General features: G+C 45.7%; 1 protein-coding gene and 1 long non-coding RNA gene across 3 annotated transcripts in view; both read left to right on the top strand.

Moving 5' to 3' along the window:
* The first annotated feature begins 9,829 nt into the window (after positions 1-9,829).
* LOC123078350 (uncharacterized) lies at positions 9,830-15,450 on the top strand. Of its 2 annotated transcripts, XR_006437365.1 has the most exons (4): positions 9,830-11,671; positions 11,775-11,890; positions 12,832-12,939; positions 13,965-15,450. It is a non-coding gene; the product is annotated as an uncharacterized lncRNA (long non-coding RNA). The 2 variants fall into 2 exon arrangements; XR_006437364.1 differs by having other exon boundaries at positions 11,775-12,939.
* Positions 15,451-15,729: 279 nt separating this feature from the next.
* LOC123078348 (uncharacterized) overlaps positions 15,730-24,587 on the top strand; it is a 59,040-nt gene continuing 50,182 nt past the window's right edge. Inside the window, exons 1-4 of the mRNA XM_044500828.1 lie at positions 15,730-16,220; positions 16,338-16,400; positions 17,013-17,624; positions 18,370-18,504. Coding sequence (XP_044356763.1) covers positions 15,756-16,220; positions 16,338-16,400; positions 17,013-17,624; positions 18,370-18,504 — 1,275 coding nt within the window. The 5' untranslated portion in view covers positions 15,730-15,755. The remainder of the gene's footprint in view (positions 16,221-16,337; positions 16,401-17,012; positions 17,625-18,369; positions 18,505-24,587) is intronic.

The raw sequence follows: 24,587 nt of genomic DNA, 5'->3' as shown, positions 1-24,587 counted from the left end.
CTTAAACCCCATGAGAAGAATTATGCCACCCATGATTTGGAGTTAGCAGCCGTAGTACATGCGTTGAAGACATGGAGACATTTTCTCATCGGAAATCACTGTGAGGTGTACACGGATCACAAGAGTTTCAAGTACATTTTCACGCAGAAGGAGTTGAATCTCAGGCAAAGGAGATGGTTGGAGCTCATTAAGGATTATGATATGAGATTGCATTATCACCCAGGGAAGGCTAACGTAGTAGCTGATGCGTTGAGCCGCAAGAGCCATGTTAACACCCTCATGACCGGAGAGTTACCGAAATTATTAGCCGAGGATCTTCGCGAGCTATGTTTGGAGATAGTTCCAAGAGGCTATTTAGCAACGTTGGAGATTCAGTCTACCCTGATGGAAAAGATCAGAGTAGCTCAGAAGACAGACAAGGAGATTGCAGAAATAAAGAAAAGGATGAGTAAAGGAAAAGCCAAGGGATTTCATGAGGATGAGCACGATACCTTATGGTTTGAGGACCGCGTTTATGTGCCCAATGATCCGGAGATCAGGAAGTTGATCTTGCAAGAGGCCCATGATTCGCCGTATTCGATTCACCCAGGAAATACCAAGATGTATTTGGATTTGAAGGATACTTTCTGGTGGACCGGAATGAAGAATGATATTGCGGAGTATGTAGCAGTTTGTGATGTATGTCAGAGAGTGAAGGCAGAGCATCAGAAGCCAGCAGGATTGCTACAGCCATTGCCGATACCCGAATGGAAATGGGATAAACTAGGCATGGATTTTATCACGGGACTGCCCAGGACTCGTTCAGGCTATGACTCAATATGGGTTGTAGTCGATCGTTTGACGAAAGTAGCTCATTTCATCCCAGTGAAGACCACTTACACCAGTGCTAAGTTGGCAAAGATATACATGACCAGGATCATATGTCTGCATGGAGTTCCGAGGACCATTGTATCAGATAGAGGAACCCAGTTTACTTCAAAGTTTTGGAATCAGTTACATGAAACTTTGGGTACCAGGCTAGAGTTCAGTACAGCCTTTCACCCACAGACAGACGGACAGACCGAGAGAGTCAATCAGATTTTGGAAGATATGCTGAGAGCTTGTGCGCTAGATTATGGATCTAGTTGGGACGACAATTTGCCGTATGCAGAATTCTCTTACAACAACAGTTATCAAACCAGTTTGAAGATGGCCCCTTTCGAAGCTTTATACGGAAGGAGGTGTAGAACACCATTGTTATGGGACGAAGTTGGAGACCGCCAGTTGTTTGGACCAGACTTGATTAAGGAATCAGAACAGAAGGTGAAATTGATTCGCGATAGGCTCAAGGTAGCCCAGTCCAGGCAGAAGAGTTATGCGGATTCTAAACGCAAGGAGACAGTTTACGAAGTCGGAGACAGAGTTTACCTACGAGTATCACCACTTCGAGGAGTGAAGCGCTTTGGAGTTAAGGGAAAGTTAGCGCCACGTTTTGTAGGACCATACAAAGTTTTGGAGCGTATGGGAGAAGTTGCCTACAAGCTGGAATTGCCTGAAGGATTGTCAGGAGTTCATGATGTATTTCACGTTTCCCAGTTGAAGAAGTGCCACGCAGATATGGCTGAGATACCACTGAGAGATACGGTGCCATTGGAAGCGATTCAGCTGGATAGTGACTTGACCTATGAGGAGAAACCAGTTAAGATTCTGGAGTATGCCAGCCGAGTCACCCGCAGCAAGGTTATCAAGTTTTGCAAAGTTCAGTGGAGTCACCATACCGAGGACGAAGCCACCTGGGAGCGAGAGGAAGATCTACGGAAGAACCACTCTCACCTATTTTCTAGCCAACCCGAATCTCGAGGGCGAGATTCATCTTAAGGGGGTAGGTTTGTAACATCCCAAATTTTCAATTTGGAATGTTATACATTAGATCATCATTGCATAGCATATTTTATTGCATTTTGGCAAACCCTCAAATATCCTAAGCAACTCAAGGACCCTCGGAGAGAGTTGGGGATTTTTCGCGGTTTTCATATTTGATTTTTATCAAATAATGAAACGAGGATTTTTGGTTTTAATTATTTTTCTCTCCAAAAAATATTTCGTATTAAAATAAATGAGAGGAGAAAATATGACTTCTCCAAAATAATTTAAATATTGGAGGAAAATATTAAAAATCAAATATTGGATTTTATTTGCAATTTTAATTGCATTAGAAAAATTGCACGTTTTCAAAACTGCATTTTTGGGCCAAGAAAATGTTCATCTCGTTCTAATTATTTTAATTAGACTATGAAAATTTGTTTTGGCATTTTTGGATTTTTATTTATTTTTCTATGATTTTTTTAGGTTCGGTAAAATTATTTAAAAAAAACTCGCGAAGCGCGCCGACTGGGCCGAAACCCAGCGGACGGCCCAGCCCAGCCCCGCGCCTCGTCTCCCTCCTAGAGACCGAGACGGAGACCGCCGCCGCCCCGAGTCCCGCTCGTCGCCGCCGCCCCTTGCCCCTTCCCCAAGGCAGCACCCCCCCCTCCTTAAATACTCCCCCCGCCGCCCCTCTCCTCACCCCGCCCCGACCCGAAGCCGCCCCGCCGCCGAGAGGACCCGCCGGAGCAAGAGCCCGACGCCGCCGCCTCAGGAAGCCCCGTACGCCGCCGCCCTCGTCGCCCCTCGCCGCCCCCGACGACGCCCGAGCCCCGCCGCCCTCGCCGCCCTCTCCCGAACCCGCCGGAGCCCCGTCCCGACCCCGCCGGAGTTCCGCCGGACCGAGGTAGCCGAAGTCGCCGCCGTGCCGGTTTTTTTTAAAACCGTTCGGTTTATTTTATTTTTTTCGAAACCCTAGATTTTTTAATAGATCGGTTTATTTTTTTTGGTTTAGTTAGTTAGTGAACGTTCACTGATCCGTTCGTATTAACGAACGTGTTCGTCGGTTAGTCGCAGTTAACGAACGTCCATTCATTTAACTGTTCGTCAGTTTTCTTTTTCGTCGGATTTTCCGCGATTATTCCAGATCGCGATTTCTGATCAGATTTTCGTTCTGGTTTATCTTTTAGCTCGTTTATCGGAATCAGGAGATTCAAGCGCCTAGAGTTTCGTCTCAAAATTCTCTTTCCGTTTAACCTATTCAAACAAGTTTTTGCCACTGTAAAATTTGACTTAGATCCAGATTAGTAAACGAAGCTTGTTTCTTTCGCCGTTTGACTTTCGTTGCTTCGTTTGATTCGATTCTTTTTGCAAACCGGAGTTCTTAAGTTGAACTTTCTGGTTAGATCTTTATTTGAGTTTTACCTGTGCATTAGATGAGTGCTTATTGTATGCTTGTTTGTTTGCGATAGAGTACCCGGAGTGCGCCGCTTGCTACTTCGAATCTCTAAGTTTCACGGATCATCAGCAAGGCAAGTAACACTTTGATCATACCTTTTTTACTACCCAGTTTTATTGCATTAGACCAACCCTCAAACATTGCATGGTTAGGATCTAATTAAACTGTGGGAATTGGGAAGTAGTTGAGGTAGTACCTATTACCTGTTTACTATCAAACCTTCGGGAGTTACTTCTACGTTTGCTTATATTGCTATGCTATGCTAGTAGACGTGGATTGGGTTTGAGTGTTACCATGACAGATGTGAGATTGTTAATTAATGGTTAACCTTAAGGTGGCAACTAAAACTCACATCTGGGTGGATTGAGGTACCTGGGTATTCCAGGATTGCCTGTTTTCTTTTGGACCGCCACCCAGGTTCAAAGGGATCATGAGATTATTCATGCTAGAAACTTCTGTGTGCAGCCGCAAGCTATTATGGGCTCTAGCATAGTTGAGTAGGTTGTGTGAGCTCTTGAAGAGGTAGACTAGCGGATGTAGGGGATGTAGGTGGTACTGTCTACCCGAAGTAGAGAGTTAACGCTTCTGAAAGACTGTGTCTCGGTCATCCGTTTCTCAAACACCATGAAGTGCGAGAATCCCAACGGAGGAGATCGAGTCTTGTGGGGGAAAGTGCACAAATCTCTGCAGAGTGTATAAACTAATCATGGTTAGCCGTGTCCCCGGTTATGGACATCTTGAGTATCTAGTACTTGGATTATCATGTGAATCTCATCATGTTACTTTAGTTAATTTTGTTGGGTTAATGATGATACTTAATTGGGATTGAGAATGCTGTCAACCATTCTCAATGTTTAACAACCACCATGATAGTTAAATAAAATTTATTCCTTTGCAGTAGGGAAAATTTGGCTTTTCGCAAAACTGTAACCATAGAGCTTAACACCAGCCATATATGCATGTAGTATAGCATTATTATGTTCATTACTCTCTATGTGTACATTGCCAGCATATTCCATGTGCTGACCCGTTTTCGGGCTGCAACGTTTCATGTTGCAGACTTTTCAGACGACGAGTAAGGTGCCTTAGGTCGTGGTCTTATACTCAGTGATGCCGTTGGAGTTGATGGACTCACTTATCTTCCAAGTCTTCCGTTGTTATCGTATTAGATGGCCTTAAGCCATATTTTTCATACTTATTTCTCTCTTGAGATACTCGTTGTAATAACTGTGTGATTGCTACTCTGTTATAAATCCTCCATTTGTACTGTGCGTGTCAGCATTACTGATCCAGGGATGACACTGGTGCACGGTAGATCAGACTATTTGAGGTCTGATCGCTACACCTCCTCTCATGTTCCAATCCAAAAGCAGTGCCGCTCCTCTCCCGTTCTAATCCAAAACCAGCGCCGCTCCTCTCCTGTTCCATTCAAAAACCACCGCCGGCGAGTGAAGGTGCTATGGAGAAGTAGATTGATGGAGGAGTACAACCGATACGTGAGGATCGCAGATGGTGACCCTGTGAAGCTAGCTAGGATGTTGGAGATATAGTCTTGGTTTGACAACAGGGACCAACTAGCGGCGACAGCGACATCCATGGCCAAATATCTGCAACAGAGCGAAAAGGCGGCGATACTCCCAAAGGGAGTCACGCAGGAGTACATAGAGCTGCTCCTCTAGGCCATGGAGCAAACAGATTCACCGAATCTGATCGTGAGGGAGCGGTGGTGGGAGTATCGATCCCAGATGGAGCATCCACCAGAGATTGAAGGATCGAGCATCTACAAGGTGTCGTTTGTGAGGGTGCTGTGCTAGAGCGAGCCGGTGGAGTCTTCGTCAACCGAACCCAACTGCAAGAGGAGAAAAGCAGTTGGCCCGACAACACTTCCCGCCATCCTCTCCCTTGCCGTTCACATCGTCTCACTGGGCGACTATCTGCTGCCGAGGAATAGGAGGGGACTGCCCCCCCCCCAACCCAATAGTCGGGCAGGTTGTGAATTGTCAGGAGGAGTTTAGGGTTGTCAGTATTTACAGGTTGTGAATTGTGTTTTGTGTTGTGTATTTTGAGAGTACTTTCATATATGAATGTCTTTTGAATTTCAGATTTGCAGTATTGAGCATATAAAGTATTTTATGAATTCTAGAGATATATTTTTAGCACTTAAAAAATGTAGTTTCATATAAAAGTGCAAACAATGTGATTCTCAGAGAAGAAACTGCAAGTTTCAGTTTCAGATAAGAAACTGCAAGTTTCAGAGGCAGAGCATTTATATTAACACGCCCCTTTCAAACAGGGATACCATCATGTTGGAAGTTTTATTCATGGTCGAAAATTTAACTACCAGTCAGTTAACATCATGCTGATCAATATTCATGCATAGCACATCTTCATATGATGCACAGTCAAAAAGATATGCTATTTTCAAAATGCCCACACAATGTCGAGTGTGCGAAAAACAGAGAAAACGAGGGACAAAGTTTTGGCAAGTGTTGGATGTGGTGTGCGTAGATGATAATGGGGACCCACATGTCAATAATGGCAGAGGAAAAAAAATTGGAGATATTTTCACTACATCAGGTGGAATCGAACCCGGGCGGAATAGCGGTCGGGTAGTGTCACTTGGCCACTGGGCTAGTTCAGTAGTTTCGGTAAAAATAAGGCACTACATCTAGTATGCCTTCACCGGCTCCAGTGGTTCGTTCTCATCCTCCACCTTTGTGCGCTCGCCGCGGCGCCGCTGTCTGCCGTTGTGAACATACTGAACAAACGAGAGGAATCTGGAGGACTGTACGTGGAGAGGCGGACAGTTGGGACCCACCAGGTCTATGGCCGTACGCAAGCAAGTGCCTCACTGAAAAAATACTTCCTCCTAATGCTATATTGACGTTGGGGCCCACGGGTTTGTCAACATAGTTACATTTTTTTAGGTGCTTCAATGTAGTTACTAAAGGAGATAAATTTACAACGAAGCCGGGAGCTGGCAGGTATCATTTATTATCAGTGGGCCAGCAAGTATCAGCTGGGTTGTGGGCTGCCCCGTCTAGGCTTACTTTTTTAACATGCGCAGCCCACGACATGCCGGTTTGTATTTTTTGGAGGATCGTCATGTATCGACCAGCCTATGGACCTCCCATCCTAGGTTTTATTTTTCTTGAAACATCCGCAGCCCAATTTATGTGTTTTTTGAAGAAAACACAGAGGTCTCTTCCATTTTTCTATATAAGAATAGGAACGGCAAGTCCAACTTATGTTTCCCTTCTAACTATATTATATATATTTATATTATTTTATATGTTATTATATATTATTGTTCTTGTCATCATATATTTAACAGATACTTACATATATAAGAAAACAATATCCCACGTCTTATTAACTTATAAAAATAAATTTTTAACAGTAAAATCCTGGATTTTTTTACATTAAGGCAACGAAAATCCCGGTGATTGTGTACAAAAGCTTGGTAAGATTTAAGGACTAATGTAATAATAAAACATTTATTATTTAAATATATTTATAACAAAATGCTCAGCCCCTGTTTATTTTTGATAACATTGCTGCGCCCAACCCAACATTATAATTAGAACTAGCCCAGCAAAATCATGTATTTCGAGAAAGTGTAAATGGGCTGTAATTTTTTAGGAAAATAAATAAATGAGCTGCATGGACGCTACATTATTTCTTCAGTCAGCCCAGCAAATTCGTGTATTATGAGAAAGTGAAAATGGGCTATAGTTTAAAAAAAAGGCCGCATGAGTGCTACATTATTTGTTCACCCAGCCCAGCAAATAAACTGTAATTCTTAAAAAAGATCAAATGGATTGTAAATTCTGAAAAAATGGATTGAATATGTGCCACATTTTTTAAGGCTGAAATGTGGGCCAATAGGTCGAAGCCAACGCAAGTCGTTGTCAACTTAGTCAACTAATGATTCTGACATAGATAGCCATTGGATTTACATCCAACGACCGGCATCCATCTTCAATCTCTCGTCTTCTTCCTCCAGCGCCGCCAAGACCATCTACTCCCACCTCCTGCTGCTAGCAGCTCTGCTTAGCACGCTTCGCTGTGAAGCGCTACCCCACCGCTGGCCAGGCCATCCCTCCACCCCTCCACACCTCCTGTTCTTCTTCACCGACTGCCGAACCACACCACACCAGAACCAGTTAACCCTCGTCCACCTCTCCATCTGCGACTCCACTCCCGCGTCTTCCCATCTCCGGCTCGTTGCTGTCCGGGGCCTCGTCGTCGTCCATCACCTTGGATGCGCTCAGCGTGGCGTGGTCAACAAAAAAAAATGAATACTCCCCCTGCTAGCATGGACCCACCATAGTGGGAGGCTGACTTGTGGGCCTACTAAGTTGACGGGGACGGAGGGCTTTGTCAACTTAGTCAATATGAACAATTCTAGCTCCAGTGACCGTACGATGTCCATCCAACGGCCGTAGTGCTTCTTCAACCTCTGGTCTTCTTGCTCCAGCCGCCCAAACCAGTGCCGGTCATGCCGCCTGCTCCTGCCTCCCGTGGCCGGCTGTGCTACCGCAGAGGCCTCACCGCCCCCTACTACTCCCACCACTGGCCAGGCCATCCCTCTGCTCACCCACACCCCCTGTTATTCTGCGGCGACGGCAGCCTCACACCACAGCCGAACCAGTCAACCCTCATACTCCTCTCCACGTGGGCATCCACTGCCGCGTCTTCCCCGGCTTCGCGTCGTCCCCTTCCTAGGCCTCACCGTCGTCCACCGCCTTGGTGCTCTAGGCGTGGCGTGGTCAATGTGGTCAAGAAACGACTTCCATCGGAAGAGTACTGTACGTGGAGAGGCTGACAGCTGGGTCCATGGCCGCAGCAAGGAAGTGCCTCCTTATTACGCGCAAAATAATGATTCCTCCACCTGACAGCAGGGACCCGCAGGACGGGCCACCGTATTTCGCGAAAAAACGTTTCCTCCCTGACTGCTGGGACCCACCAGCTACATCTTTGTACGCAAGGAAGTGCCTCCTTATCCTCCTTGACAGTCGGGACCCACCTGGTCGAAGCGTACGCAGCATTGTCATTCTGGTCGCGAACGTGTACGTACATACGATCGGTCGGTCTGCAGGCTGCAGCGATGAACCGTGGCCGAGTAAGGAAGGGCACGTGTCGTAGTAGAGGTGCGGACGTAGCATCTACACGTACGTACAACCAGGATGCAAGAAAGTAAATACGACCACGTACGTGCATACGGGCGGGGTCTCGAACCCCTACTCGCGCATACGTACGGCCAGGGCTCGTGTACATGGAGAGGCAGCAACGTCGTCCTGTTGATCGGCAGCCAACCGGCTGGGTCGGAACGGAGAAACTGCGTCGTCGTGTTTATCGGGAGGCAACGGAATGCGTTGTGTTCATCGGGAGCCAACCGGCTTGGACGAAACAGCCGAAATGAGGCCTGGCGTACCGCGGAACGGAGGAAACGGCCTTGTGTTCGACCGCCTACAGTCGAAACGAGATCCTGTTCACCGGAGGGGTGTGGTGTACCGCAAAACAGAGGAAACGGACTTCTCTTCGACCTCCTACGGTCGAAACAGGGTCCTGTTGATCGGGAGGGGTGTGGCGTACCGCAAAACGGAGGAAACGGACTTATCTTCGACCTCCTACGGTCGAAGTGGGGGTCCTGTTCATCAGGAGGGGTGTGGCGTACCGCGAAATGGGACTCCACGGGCTACTGTTCATCCACCGTCTACCGCCTCGCTCCAGCCTCCACGGGCTACTATTCATCCACCGGCGACCTCCTCCAGCCTCCACCTGCGACTGTTCATCCACGGCGTCTCCCTCCTGCCTCCATTAACTACTATTCATCCACGGGGTCCTATTCATCCAGCCTCCACCGGCTACTGTTCAACCAGCCCTCTTCACGGGGTCCTATTCGACCACCCCTCCACGGACTACTGTTCATCAAGCCCTCCACCGACTATTGTTCAACCAGCCCTCCATCGGCTGTTGTTCATCTAGCCCTCCACGGGGTCCTGTTCATCCACCCCCAATCGGCTTGATCAGGGTCCTGTTCATCCAGCGGCAACGGCCTCTACTACCACGGGGTCCTGTTCATCCAGCGGCAATGGCCTCTACTACCACGGGGTCCTGTTCATCCAACCCCCATCGGGAACTGTTCATCCAACCCCCCAACAACGCTCACTGTTCATCAAGATGCAGCAGGTTCGATCGGCTTCAGTTAGCAGCAGTAGCGAAGGAATCGCTCGACCGAATTCAGTTAACAGCCAGGGATCGATCGATCGCTCGGGTTCAGTAACGTGTAGCCTGCAGTGCAATCGCTCGGGTTCAGTAGGCGAACGCCTCGCTTGGGTTCAGTTAGAGCCCAACGCCTCGCACCCACGCGCGTACGTGTACGAGAGAAACACGCATCGCTCAGCCCCGACCACCCACCGTAACCGGGAACTCGCCGATATTTTCCTTGCCCTCGCAGCTATGATGATACCGGGTTTTGTCACAATTATCGTCATAGAAGTGTCATAAGCATGACAGAAAAAATTTCCGTTCGGCCCAAAATGTTACGGATGTGTCTTTTTTTGTAGTGGTTGGTGTAGAATCCATGGTGATGTCCATGGGGTACTCTGCATAAGGAGTTGATCCCGCCGTTGTCCGTGCTGGATCCAACCGCGCATAGGGAAGCAATTGGGCGGTGTTCGTGGCTGCGGTGCTCAACCCGATCGGTGCCGCGCGCCTCTGAGTTGAGGTTGCCGCACTCGGTCCGCTGCTGGTGCGTGCTGTCGATGATGCAGTTTGCTCGATCCTCTCCTATCTGCTATCGCCGCTGGGTCGAGGTCGCTGCGCAGAGGGAAGCATAACTCGATCCAGTGAGAGAGAGATATTGGTGAGGGAGAGAGAGATTAGCGAAGGAGAGATGGGGGTTGGAGGGGATCTGTGAGGCAGAGAGATGCCGTACTGCTGAACTTTTCAAGTATCATTTTTAAAACATGTATTATGAAAGAAAATTTTCATGTGCCCAAAACTCTCTCTCTTCTGCCCTAAAACTATTTTGGGCACCAATTTGAACTTGAAGATGCTGTAATCTCTACTCCTAATGGAAAATGGAAACAAATTAAACTGGAAAATGGAAACAAATTAAACTGGATGCTCATCATGTATTTCATGAAGAAATTTGCATGCCTGAGGCATGTCTCCGTATAAAAGGTCGATCTCTGCACAACAGTAGTTTGTTCAGGTTATGGTGTCTGATTTTTTAATCTCATTTTGCCATGCTCTAGATTACGTGGTTAATACTATCACTATGCTGGGAAGATTACAGAGGGAAGGGACAATATGTAAGATGGAGTAAGGTGGCTGGTGTAGATCTTGCTTCTCATGACGACTTCATATCTGATGCAACACTTAAGAGCTACTACAAAGCTTTTTTTAGGAAGCTACTACCAAACTTTTTTTTCGGAAGCTACTACAAAGCTTTTGTTCAGGTAAATTTCTAGATTAAATGGCCATCAGAAATGGATTCCTGTTATCCGTCATGCTTGGTGACCAATGGATATCATTATATGCATAGCTATATGAAATGCTACCAGCAAACAGTTACTGCTAATTTTAGTTTAGCAACTCTGAATTCTGTAGTCGTGTTTTCCTGTCATACAAGATTTTCAATATTGTGCATATGTTTCCTTTTCTTAGCCTGTTTTTTCAAGAGTAAACACAATCACAAATGAGGCCTACAAAGATGATCCTACCATTCTTAACTGGGCGATGATCGTCGAGTTGTGCTGCCCTTCAAATCCATCAGGCGATACGCTCTAGGTCCTTATTGCAGTCTTATTTTCAGGAACTTCTATGTCTCATTTATGTTTGTCCACTGCACATTTTGACAATATTGTTTTTTTTGTAGGCATGGATAGAAAAGATGGCATCTTAAATTAAGTATATAGATATTGTGCACCTTGTCGAGATTGGTGTTGAAGTATATATTATGGGCCGTCTACTCTAAACTTTTGCTCGTCAACCAAGATGAAATCGGTCACACACATAATATACAGTTGTATAACTATATAACTAGAGTGTACCTGATAACTATATAACTTGAGTTATAGAAGAGGAAATTTTGTTATATATGTTTAACAGTTGCTTTTCAACAAGAGAATATTTGTGGCCCCGTTGCAACATATGGGCAATTAACTATGCTTTGATTCTCTGCACGGTCGGCCTCGCCCCTGCTCGCCAGGGATGCCTCATTCTGTCGTACTCATGCTCGTCACCGGTTGTCTCTCTATCTTTGGCCGACCTCCACTGTCGGCTCCGCCTCTGCCTCGATCCCACACGCCATGGCTACCCGGATGGCTAGCCAGCGGACACAGGCGACTGCCACGCTAGGTATCCTCGACCGCTGCTGCCACTGTTTTTCTGAAGATGCGCTTGTTCCATTTGCACCAACCTTGCTGTTTAGTAATAAACGTCTATGTTTCTTCTACTACAGTGGGATAAGAGTACCATATCCCGAACAATGGGGTGGTCCAACTTTTGATACCGGCGAAGCTTTTGCAATGATGGCTGCATCATTTGTTGCTCTGGTGGAGGTTTAATTAAACCGAGGTAAAAAAAATGCCAGATTCTTTTGTCAGATAAAAACATGACTGTGTATTTTGCTTGTCAGGACCAAGATCTCTAGCTATTAATGAAATTTCCATAGTAGTTTTTGTTGCCTTTGTGTAACCCTGATAACAGCTTCTTGGAAGGTTCAGATGTGTGGCAAAGGATTTCAATTTTCCTGTTTACACAAAGGCAACCCGTGGAAGGTTCAGATTTCTCATGCTAGGTTCTGTGCTCTCAGGGTTACATAAACAAAAATGCCTCCTACTTAGTACTTACAAAAAGGCAACCTGAGAAAGGTTCAGATTTCTCATGATTGCTTCTTCGGTATTTCATGCCTTTGTCATCTTATTAGGAAAATGTAGTTTGTTTTATAGCTGATGCTGCTCGATGCTTTTCATTGATGAGTGAATGCTTAACTTTAGCTCATAACTACATGTCACAAGCTACTTCCGATGGGTCTTGTGTAAATAAGTTTCATCTTCAGACATGCCTTGAGTTGATTATTTAATCCTTTTATAAGAATCTATTTAGCTTTGTATTGTTGCAATTTCATTATATATGCACTTACCAATGCATCTAAAGGTTCAACAATGTAGAAACCACCATTAGTCTTGAGGCTACAAATTGCTTCCTCATTCCTCTGTGTTGCACTGTAGGTGTTAAGGGGCCGAGGTCGCGTGTTCGTTGAGGCATCAATACACCTCACTTTCCCTTTCCTTTCCCCTATTTCTGTTCTTGCATTTATTTGTTCTTCTCGGACCTCTCTGTCCGCTGCTTTAATATGGTTCTGATTGGTGCCTTACGTCTCCCAAGATATATGGATTTTGGTTGAGGCGGTCATCACATAAATAAAATGCTAACATTCTCTCAATTTCTGAATGGATTTGTTAAATTGCCGTTCTTTTGTTGGATCTCACCTGATTTGTTTGATGTCCTTGAAGCAAACACCATGACAAGAGCTTGAAGATTTCAAAGATACACAGGGTTAGCAGAAAGAGGATACACTGATTTCATCTGCTGCACTTAAGAGCCGAGTCTCTCCCTAACAGGTAACTCAACTCTTAACATATTCATTGCAGAAGCAGAAACAACGGGATACATGACCTGAATACTTGCATTGTGACATGTTTTCCTCGTGCCTCAAATTGGAACGATGTCCATGCTTTTGACCCCTACAAGTTACCCACACTTCAGATAACCCAACGACCGGAACCCCGATAATTTGGGTTATATGACAAATGTTTAAACTGCTTGGGTCATGTTGGTCAATAGAGTAATTAACATGTTGGTTTTGTTCTGAGATGGTATAAACTTGATGTATAGAGTATTAGAGTACTAACATAGATCCTTTTTCTTTCAACATGTATGTTTATTGCATATACTTGAAGTAATATAATATGTCTAAGTGTACGTGGTTAGTTCTTAAGTTATGGTTTTCAAAAGTATTTAAACATCACGTCTTTTATATGGCTGTCTACCTATCCAAAACAGTTGACTTTCAATTTTGTGTAATTCAGGATCAATTCAGCTATCAAACATAATATAAGACGCAAAAATAGAAGTGTATGAGCATGCAGTGTATAATTGGTGAGATTAGGGGAATGTACTGACAAGTGACAAGCATATTTCCTTGCGTGCCATCCTCAATGCTGCTTCCTTAGCTCACACAGTAGTTCTCTCACTATGTTCCGTACTCGACTTGATTGGCAGGCTTTAGCTAATTCGTGTTCATGTGATAAGAAACTAACTCATGTGCTTTTACCACTTTCTTGATGCAAATAACATCAACGGACCTGTACTGCTATGAATTAGTTCTATGAAACATAACCACTTCTTCTTCCGGTGTACTTATATGTTTCTTGGCAAAATTTGGGGTAACACTAATCTTCTAGAGATTGTTGTAAGAAATAACTATATTTAGGATCTTATCCCATCAGTGGGCTAATTCTATAAAACAACTAATAAGGAGATTTCTTAGGAGTAGTGTATATGTTTGGAGCAATGAGGTAATTTTATCCTATGTGAATTTCTTTCTCTTGCCTTACCTGATTTTGTTTTCCCCTCATTTTTTCAGGTTCCAAAGTTTGGCAGCAGCTAGCTTGATTTGGAGACATTTCCTGTTAGGTGTTAAACTTTGGTTTCGAGGCATTAAGCTTTGGCTGGAACTAGCTTTGTTATTTTGTACTAGCAAAAAGGTCCGTGCATTGCAAAGGGAGAAAAATCGTCTCATATCGCTAGCTGGGTCAGTTGGACAAACTGTGCATGGCCGGTTGGCAGGTTATGAGATCGAACTTTCCCATTGGCAATTTTATTTTTTGCCAGCTCTCCGAACATGGGCCACAATGCGCAGCCAGGTGGGCTTCCTCCGCTGGGTCAAAACGGGTGGCAAGTAACGAAACCAAATAGAGTACATGAAATTAATTGAAGCGGGACCAAACGAAGGGGACGAAACCAAAAATATCACCTCCCTTTAATAGTAGGTATGATATAATACTTATGTCAGCATTAAGGTGAAACAACTTTTTTTTATAAAGGGTGGTTTTATTGACTCAAAATATAGCATCGAGGGATACAATTATAATGAGTTACACCCGGCCTCTGTATAACTAGGATGCACACAACCAACCCAAACACACACACACGCAAAGAAACACGCTAGCAAAGACCTAAGTCATACAAGACCGAAGCTATGCCTAGCAAAGAAAAAGAAAAATCCTGAAGCGATGAAAAGAACGATTGACAATGTATAGCGACAACCGACAACTGTCGGCGCCAACTATCTCATGACAACGCAAGGACTCCGAGAGATTAAATCCACCCAATCAGATTCATCCTGCGATATCTCCTCCACTTGCCACACACAGACTGACGGCAGATGAAGATGCCCACATGAAAACAACTATCTACCACATTGTTTAATCTGGGTTTACCCCGGTGCCAAGTATACTATATTGCTATATTTTACTTTAATCTATGTGTTGCTTTGTATGTATCTCGACATGAATGGTTCATTAGGATTTAATGTAGTAATCTTACTTCTATTGCTTATTGGTGAATATGAATTATATTGCATTTTCATGGAAGCAGGAGCCATGTAGTTGTGTAGCGGGTCGCGGGAGAGGTAGTCGACAAGTGCAGGCTGGGAGGGAAGGTGATGTCTGTGATGGCGACCATGCCGGCAGGCAAGGCAAGGTCCGATGGTAGTCGTCATGGTGTTTTCAAGGGAGAGCAAGGAATTCTTTTTTTTTTAGAAAAAGGTGAAGAGCAAGGCATTCGCCATCGTACATCAGAAGAAGTCGGAGCCTGGGCCGAAATTGGCCACCGTGGCTGGCGTGGAAGCTGGCTGACCTAAAGGCCAGCGATGGTTCAGCCGCCATTCTCTGAACTTGGTGGAGATGCGGGATGAGAGCGATGGTGCCGTGTAGACCTCAATCAATATGTCCGTATTTGATCAGTGCGTCCATATTTTTATTCTTTTATGGCAATGCATGGGTATTTGACTTTTGCCTGTAGCAACGCACGAGCGTTCTACTAGTAGTAATACTCCCTCCGTCCTTTAAAAAGTGTACTTCCAACTTTGTTGGAAAGTTAAACTTTTTGATGTTTGACTATGTTTATATAATAATACACCAACATTTATGCTATCAAATTAGTAATATTAGATTCATGATAAAATATATTTTCATCATATACCTATTTGGTTTCATAAATATGGATATATTTTTTACACAAACTTGGTCAAACTTTAAAATAGTTTGACCTCTAATAAAGTTGTAAGTACACTTTTTGAAAGACGGGGAGTAAGTAGCAGTACGGTATAATCGTGAAGGGGGATTATTTTCCTTGCTTCCTTTTATAAGACTCGATGCAACTCCAGTCCTTTGCCACCCTGCTCCTGCTCCGCCACAACCTCCCAAATCGGTCGCCACAAGAAATGGGAAGGCGCCGCCGGTTCGCTCTGCAGTACACCAGCGACGACGACGACGACAATGCTGCACCCGAGGCGCCCAAAACCACAGTCCCCGACTCCTCGCGCCACAAGAAGCAGCAGCGCCGCTACCGCGACGACGATGACGACGAGGCGGACCTGGAGCTCGCGGAGGAGGAAGAGCAAGAGATGAGGAGAAACGAGGAGGAGGAGACGCAGGCCCGCAAGCCCGCGCGCCCTGCTGAGAACAGCGACGGGGAGCTGGGCCACAAGGCGGAAGCGGATGAGGAGGGGGACGACGGAAATGGTTCGGATGCGGTGCCCTTGGGCAACCCCGTGGAGGTTCCTGGCGAGGGGAAGCACTACTCCTCCTTCGAATACGAGGGCAACATCTACAAGCTCGTAAGCTGCCACCCTGCTACTTTTCTCCTCCTTTGAGCTTTAGGGGTTTTAGGGTTTTGGAGGCACTCAACTTTTATGCTTTCCGGTGGGTGATTGTGGTGGCACTGGCTTGTGCAGGAGGATTCGGCGATGTTCTCGCCTGATCTGGAGAACGACAAGCCCTATGTCGGCATCATCAAGGTATGTGACTACGGACCCAATGTTACGACTTGTGACCCTTGAGGATATTAGTACTTTGGCATGTGTCTTATAAAATATTTCTGGTCACAACTTAGTTTACACACACAAATTATGTATGATGTTTTCCGCATAACGAAATGACAGAAAATTGTGTGTGATAAAATTGTTCAGTTTTGCATATATTGCTGAACTATTTTTCTTAATTATAGTTGAGCAATCGTTCCTTGCTGATAGAGTGATAGGTTAACCTTGATTCCATCCTTCTAGGCTCATTTTTTCTCTAGGCCCTTGGTTCTTGGCCTCTAGCCTTCTAGACATGTTGTTGGCTCGCTGGCTGGCTGCACTATTTACTTGTAAAGTTGTTTCCATAGTTCAACAGTGTATGCCATGATTTTTATCAAGCAGCTTCTTGTGAAGCCTATCTTACGTTCTATGGCTGGAGTCATTGTCTATTTTTTGTACTTGCTGAGCCAAAGTTCCCATCTATTTTGAGCTGCATGAATGTGTTCCTGTTCTAATGTTCCTTATTTATTTCACTTAATTCCGTTATCTTGGCCTACTTGCTATAGTATTTATTTCTCAATAGCAAATTATATTATTGTCTTGCGACAGGGTATAATTGAAATTGATGGGAGCTTATCCGTAAGTGCTCAGTGGTTTTATAGACCAGAAGAAGCCGAGAAAGAGGGTGGTGACCCAAGGGAGTTATTTTATAGTTTTCATATTGATGAAGTGCCAGCAGAGTCAGTTATGCACATGTGTGTGGTCCATTTCATTCCTGAGCACAAGCAGGTGCCAAGTAAAAAGGAACACCCTGGATTCATTGTCCAACAGGTGTATGACCACAGAGAGGAGAAGATGTATAAAATAACGGATAAGGACTATGAGGATGACAAGCAGCATCAGATTGATCTCCTTATTATGAAAACAATAGACCGTATTGGGAGGCTTCCAGATCGTGATCCTGAAGATATACCTGGTGACAACACTGATAAATTATCAAGACGAGGCTTGCGGAAGAGACCTCTGAAGCCTAAAGATGTTCCAAGAGATGCTTCTACAGGCATATCTGAGCAATTCAGAAAAGAAGATACACCCGTGAATGATAATCTGAAGTATTTTGCCATCCTTGTCAGACATGAAGTGATTACTGGTAACCAGTATCGTGATTGGTGGCTTGATAAATTTGTAGACACTATTCTGGCACTCCCTCATTCAAGAAATGTAAGTTGTACTTGCCATCTGAATTTGTCCCCAAGCGTAATTCCTTTCTTTGGGTACTTTTTTGCTCAATTCTCCCTGTTACACCCCCATGATAATTACTCTGATGAACAAATTGTACATGTTTGAACAAGGTTTGAGGCCTTGGCCTCTGAAGCATGCAGTGTAAATAGTCTGTCATGTTATACTCTGTTATATCTTCATTGGTCAATAACTGTGCAGTATGACTTCTTTTACTATGCATATTAGTAACTGCATATAAATACCTAGCATGTCCGGCTAAGCTATACAACTAAAACCGAAGGGGCGGGTACGTCCTCACTCCTCAGTAGCCTTCGTGTTGGTACTCTGAATGTAAGTCAAGCCTCTACTTTAAATGGTTATTGTTGGATCATATAGGCCCTTTAGTCCCTTTTAGCAGCGGCGTTCACAAATTACATGGTCATGGATTAGAAACTTGGGTTAACTAGATTGAGACACCTGATGCGCTAGGCATAAAACAAAGTAATCTGTGTTAAAATATGAACTGTTAGTTCCACACGTCTTGCTTTGATTCATTTTGGCATGCTAAACATACGTGCATGCTTTAGTCTACACTTCATTGTTGAGGAAGTAGTGCATATTTGTATATATATTGCCTTATGAAAAGATATATATGTTTCCGAAGCCTTCTAGGTTCTTTGATTCGTTCTGTTCTCTTGCCTTCCTTACTTAGATGATTTGCCTTGTGACGGTCTTCTATTTCCAGGATAATGAAAATTCTTATGCACCTAATGAGGTTGTTCCAATAGTAGCCTCCTTAGAAAGATCAACTTTTGAAGCTCTTCATGCAGACTACCATAAATATAACCAGAAAATGAGAACATTATTGTTCAATATCAAGGTATGGTTTTATCCATAACCACTTTTGGGCTTATGTTCTTGGGAACATTTAAATCATATGCCTTTGGATAATTGTAATGTTAACTCATTAGGTTATACTGCATAATGGAACTCGAGTATTAGTTGTGATCAGCCCATGAGCATTGATAGTTTGCTGGTATCGATATGCATATCAATGTGCATGAGCATCTTATATGTGCTCAAGCATGGCACTAAGCATGCTTCAACATATATTGATATCACCTAAGAGCCAAGATGGTTATATATTGGAAAACAAAAAATATAAATAAATTTCAGGTTATTCAAGTTGGAATCTTGTCCCACTGAAGATTATTGTTTATTTTGAACTGTCCTCTGATTCCTTGACGCAGTGGTAAAGCTGCTGCCTTGTGACCACGAGGTCATGGGTTCAAGTCCTGGAAACAGCCTCTTACAGAAATGTAGGGAAAGGCTGCGTACAATAGACCCAAAGTGGTCGCGCAAGCGGGAGCTACATGCACCGGGCTGCCCTTTTTTTTTGAAATCTATTCCCTCCTTATCATAATATAAGACATTTTTTTATCACAGTATCAAAAAACGTCTTATATTATGATACAGAGGTAGTATTATATTAATTCACAAGTAACGACGCCTATGTTTTTATTGGTTCGTTTCTCAAATCTATATGCTTTTCTGTTATTCTCTTTTTTACTGTCATACCTTGCTATGGTTCGAGCAACCGTAGACTGTGTAGAGCTAACTTTTTGTTGACCTTAGCCCCTAGGTTATCAAGCCATGGTCGTTCCATCCACCACTTGCGTTCACCACATCCATAACATTTGCATTTCCTGTACTACAAAGTTCCATTTTTTTTTGAACAAACTAGGGGTCCAGAAGGACCCCGAAGCTGCATTGAGTAGAAAGAAGTACTCCCTCCGTAAACTAATATAAGAGCGTTTAGATCACTATTTTAGTGATCTAAACGCTCTTATATTAGTTTACAGAGGGAGTAGTACACAGCGATTTTACAACAGGACCCTGAACGAAAAGGCAGAACACCAACTGGTCCCTGACTATTACAAAGAGGACCGCAGAAAATTGATGAAGAAAGCAATCGGGTCCCTCGCATCTCCAGCCTGAAACTTAACTCGTCTTCACCGGGGACGGCACCACTTGGTGCGGCGAGCCCTCCATGGCACCACGCCATGAACTCCAGGATGAAGCTGCAGTGCCTCCCATTTGGCTCTTGGCCGGGAGGAAGAAGAAAGACCGCCATTCGGTCAGAGGATTTGACGGCGATGGCCGGCATCGACCGCAACAGCGGGAGCCATAGGCCATCCATGGTCGCCGTTGGTGATGAGCTTGAACCCAAACTGGATCTCTATCTTCCCTCTTCCTCCTTCACCACCATGGCAACCTTGGAAGCAGAGGACCTCCTCCCGATCAGAGGACCAAACGAGCTTATTCGTGGAGTCGCCGGCAACCCACTCCTCGCCAGCAACTGGCATACCAGTGCAGCCAGGACTGCAGCCACCGCTAACCACCAGCCACTGCTCGAACGCGGCGGCGGGACGCTCCACCTCGGCATAGCGCCAGATGCCACAGGGGCAAGACTCAACCTAGACCCAATATGTACAGAGCTCCTCCATGCTCCTCTCCCTTCTCTTCTCTAGTCGGCATCGCTGCCGGGGAAGATTGGGGGTCGGGCCGGGACCCGCTTCTCTCGCTCGACTCTCAACAGGGGCGCTCTCGAAGCCTCTACAAAGTTACATATCTAAACATGCATTCTATAAAGACTTCGTTGGATAAACCCTCGTGAAGCATAAATACAAAAACAATTGGCATCTCCTTGATCTTTGCAGTGCTACCATGCCACTCTATCAATTAAGAACCTTTTCCCATTTTATGGTGCTGTTTGCTTACTACCTCAGTTTGATTGATTTGTTACCATAATTTGAGTGGGGCACGATTTCCTAGCCCTCGTTTCAGAAATATATTTTCTTGCCAAAGCTTGCCACACTTGTAATGGATGATTTGTTCACCACATAAATTGCCACCAGTCTGAATGCCTAAGCACGCCAAACTTTTTGGCTAACACGGCTAACTTGTGGCCAATTAAAATGGAGCCTCAAATGTGGCTAGCATAGCTTAAAAATGTGTGTATGGCACATGGGCCATGATGCTTGTTAGAGTAATCCTTGCTGCAGTCAGTCAATGAGTAAAAGTCTTTTCCTTAGGTTGTAAGCTAGTGAGTTAAGTCTGTGTCTTAGGATACAAGTCAGTGGGTCAAGTCAAGATTTCTTAGGATGTAAGAAAGCCACTGAGGTGGTTCTGTACTAGTTGCTTTCAGATATAAATAAGGGGTGAAGCCTAGCCAGCTACATCCATCATAGCCCAGAAACAAGAGTCCCAAATCAGAGTTACCTGTGCTCTTGCTAGTTGCTACTAACAATTGGCATCAGAGCTGGTTAAGGTAAGTATACTGAGAGATGTCAACTTCAGGTCAGGGCGCTGTCCGCAGTCCCAACACCCCAACCGTGGCGCCATTCCCCTTCACCGCTACCAAGACGACCGTGCCACCGTGATGCTGGAAGGCACGAGATTGTCGTTGAGTGTGTCGTGTTGGAAGAGCTCACCGGTTGGCTGAAGGCGGGAGTAGACCGTCTCGAGTCGCAGGAGCCTCCCCGTGAGCATGGCAGACTTCTCACCGACTATCAGTGGCTGGAGAAGATGAAGGTGCGCCAAGGGAGCAGCTCCTCCTGGCCTGCGCACGGCAGTGGACAGCGACGAAGACGACCACAACGGAAGAGTGGTGGAGAAAGTGGTGATGATCGCGCGGCACCCAGGGATGGCCCGCGCGATAACACATGCCACAATTGTGGGCGTCATTGCCATTGGGCCAAGGGGCAAAGGCAGCCTATGAGAAACACGGCTCTCCTGGCCCAAACAGAGGAAGACGATGAGGAGCCTTCACTCCTCATGGTGCAGGTCTGCGCCACTCCAGCCCCAGCAACAGAGGTGCAGGACAGCATCATTCCAGCCCCAGCCATGAAGGTCCAAGACAGCATCACTCCAGCCCCAGCCATGGTGGTAAGGACAACATTGTTCCAGCCACAGCCAGGTCATAGTGGTGCAGAACAACACCACTCCAGCTCCAGAGCACCCTCCTCTTCACATCGATGAGCTGAAGGCGAAAGCCTACCTCGGTACAAGAAGCGACGATGAGCGAATAGAGGGCTGGTACCTCGACACCGGCGCCACAAATTATATGACGGGCCTCAGCGACATCTTCGCTGAAATTGACTGAACGGTCACTGACACAATCAAATGGCGATGGTTCTGTCGTCGAAATCAGGGTCATCGGCACCATCATCTTTGCTGGCAAGAACAGCGAACAGAAGGCCCTCCGCGGCGTCTACTGTTAAGGAGTATTAGTATTAGGTCTAGGAGTCCTATTAGGCTATGTTTCCTTCCATTGTACTCCAAGCCTATGGAGATGGGGGCTTGATGTTCTCAAGAGATCCTTCTCCCATGGGAGGTCTTGGTGATCCTATGATGGGGATCCTTCTCCCTTAGGCCATGTTCGGTTGACAGGGTTGTGGAGGGGTTTTGACAGGGATTGAGGTGGATTAAATCCTCTACAAGTCAAATCCCCCCCAAATCCCCTCCAATCCTCTTAGGGCAGGGTGTAACCGAACAAAGCCTTAGGAGGGCTTGGTAATCTTGAGGATTCTTCTCCCTTAGGAGGGCTTGATCCTCTAGGAGGTATAAAGAGCAAAGCTCTCTCAATTTAGTTCAATATACCAATGTTCAAGAAAGCGGTAAGCGTAAGCGGCGCGGAAGGCCACAGCTTAGAGCAATGGCCGCTTAAGCGCAGCTTAACTGGGATTAAGCGTTTTTTTTTAAATTGGCCAGAATTTGGCTGTTTTTGAATAATATGCACAAGAAAACAGGAAATATAGCACATAGCTAACTGAAAATCTGAAATAGCATATAAGGTTGAGGTTCAGTGTTTCACACACCACAACAAATAGCCAAATAACACATGAGGATAAGGTTCAGTGGTTCACACAGCAAGCATAAACGCATAATATTTTCTTAGAGCATATAAGATAAATGGCAGCTGCAGGCAAGCAGCAGCAGCAGCAACCAAACAGCAGCAGCAACCAAACAGCAGCAGCAGCAGCAGCCAAACAGCAGCCCCAGCCCAGCCCAAGCAGTAGTTCAGATCCAGTCCGGGGACGAGGAAGAATGCATGGAGCTGAGTTGGATGCTGAACAGGAGCAGCCGCCATTGGAGCTCTCTTCTCCCCCCTCCCCTTCTAACACAGTAAACCCTAGCCGAACAGGCCAGTATTGGGCCACGCCTTTATACCCCCCTTTTACCTCCAGCCCGTGGCCCATTCCTCGCTTTTTGAACGCTTAAGCGCGCTCAGCGACCGCTTAGCCAGTGCTCAGCGCTAAAGCGGCCGTTAAATCCCGCTTTTTTTCGCTTAACGCTAAAACTTCCGCCTAGGGCAGAAGCGAAGCGTTTAGCTGTCGCTTAGCGCTTAAGCGGCGCCTAAAAACGCTTTCTTGAACATTGCAATATACTTTGCTAACCCTAGGAAGGAAGAGGGGTCGTCTATTTATAGTCTAGGACTAGATAAGGGGGTGAGAGAAGGGTTACATGGCCCTTGGCCCGAGCTGTCGCAGACAGGCTACGGATGTCCGGCTCAGGGCTGGATGTCTGGCCCGAGATTGGGGTTTCGGATGCCCGGCCAAACAGGGTTTGGCTTATGGTGTCTCTTGGCTGGATTTCCAGGACCTTGCCGGATGTCCAGCTCATGGATGGGGTGACATATGTCCAGGACTTGGCTGGATGTCCGGGTGCTGTAGAGTCGTTGGCCGTCGATTCCTTCGGGATCTTCCTCGTCTAGGGGCGCCAGATATCCAGGCCTTGGCCGAGTGTCTGGCCGCTGTAGCAATGTCGCGGCTCCACTTCGGTGAGGACTTGTCCTTCGCTCTGAGCTTCTTCATGGATGTTCGCTTGATACCTAAGCACGCAAAATGTCTCCGTTTGAGGTAGTAGCCATGTCTCACGAGAAAGGAAAGGGAAGTCACATACGAGCGAGTTCATCTCATGTTCAATGGCGCGTGCGCGAGCTCTTGTCATAGGTCCACTTGGTACTTGGGGAGTTGGTGTAGTGTCCACGGGGAGGACCGTAGAGTGCTCCGCACCATCTCCCCCCTCCCTCCCATGGGAAAGATCCGCTCTTGGATCGTGACCTTTATCACCATGGTAAGGGGCCAAGTCGGCGACGTTGAACGTGTCGCTCGCGTAATGCTTGTCGAGTGGTATGTCGATCTTGTTGGCATTGTTGTTGATGCGTTGTAACACCTTGAATGGACTGTCCGCTCGAGGTAGGAGCTTGGACTTGCGTTCGCTGGGGAAGCGAATCCTTTCAAAGGTGAAGCCATATGAGATCTCCAGGGTTGAATACCATGGGCTTCTGGTTGGTGTTGATCTTGGAGGCGTGCCAGTTCACTTGACGCTTTATGGTGAGTCTTGTGTCTTCGTGCATCTTCTTGATGTATGTGGCACAGGCACTTGCATCCATGTTCGTGCACTCTTGGAGTGGAAGTGGGAGAATGTCCAATGAGGACAAAGGGTGGAAGCCGTACACCATTTCAAATGGAGACCTGTTTGTAGTTGAGTGTCGTGCGGGGTTGTAGGCGAACTCGGCGGCAAGCACTCCTCCCTTGATATTCTTTTTGATGAGCACGCGAAGATGTGTAGATAGTGTTCGGTTGACCACCTCGGTTTGGCCATCTGTTTGAGGAGTATAGGTCGAAGAGAACACGAGCTTGATTCTGAGCTTGGTGCATAGGGTCTTCCAAAAATAGCTCAAGAACTTGACGTCGCGGTGGGAGACAATCGTCTTTGGCACTCCATGAAGATGCAGATTTTTTCTACAAAAGAGATCTGCAACATGTGAAGCATCACCTACCTTGTTGCATGGAATGAAATGTGCCATTTTAGAAAAGCGATCACAACGACAAATATTGAGTCTTTGCCATTTGTAGTCCTAGGCAAACCAAGTATGAAATCCATGCTTATATCTTG

Source organism: Triticum aestivum, chromosome 3D (genome assembly GCF_018294505.1).
Source record: "Triticum aestivum cultivar Chinese Spring chromosome 3D, IWGSC CS RefSeq v2.1, whole genome shotgun sequence".
NCBI classification, from domain to species: domain Eukaryota; kingdom Viridiplantae; phylum Streptophyta; class Magnoliopsida; order Poales; family Poaceae; genus Triticum; species Triticum aestivum.
The sequence above is the reverse complement of the archived record's forward strand: the minus strand, read 5'-3'. Positions and strand labels throughout refer to the sequence as shown.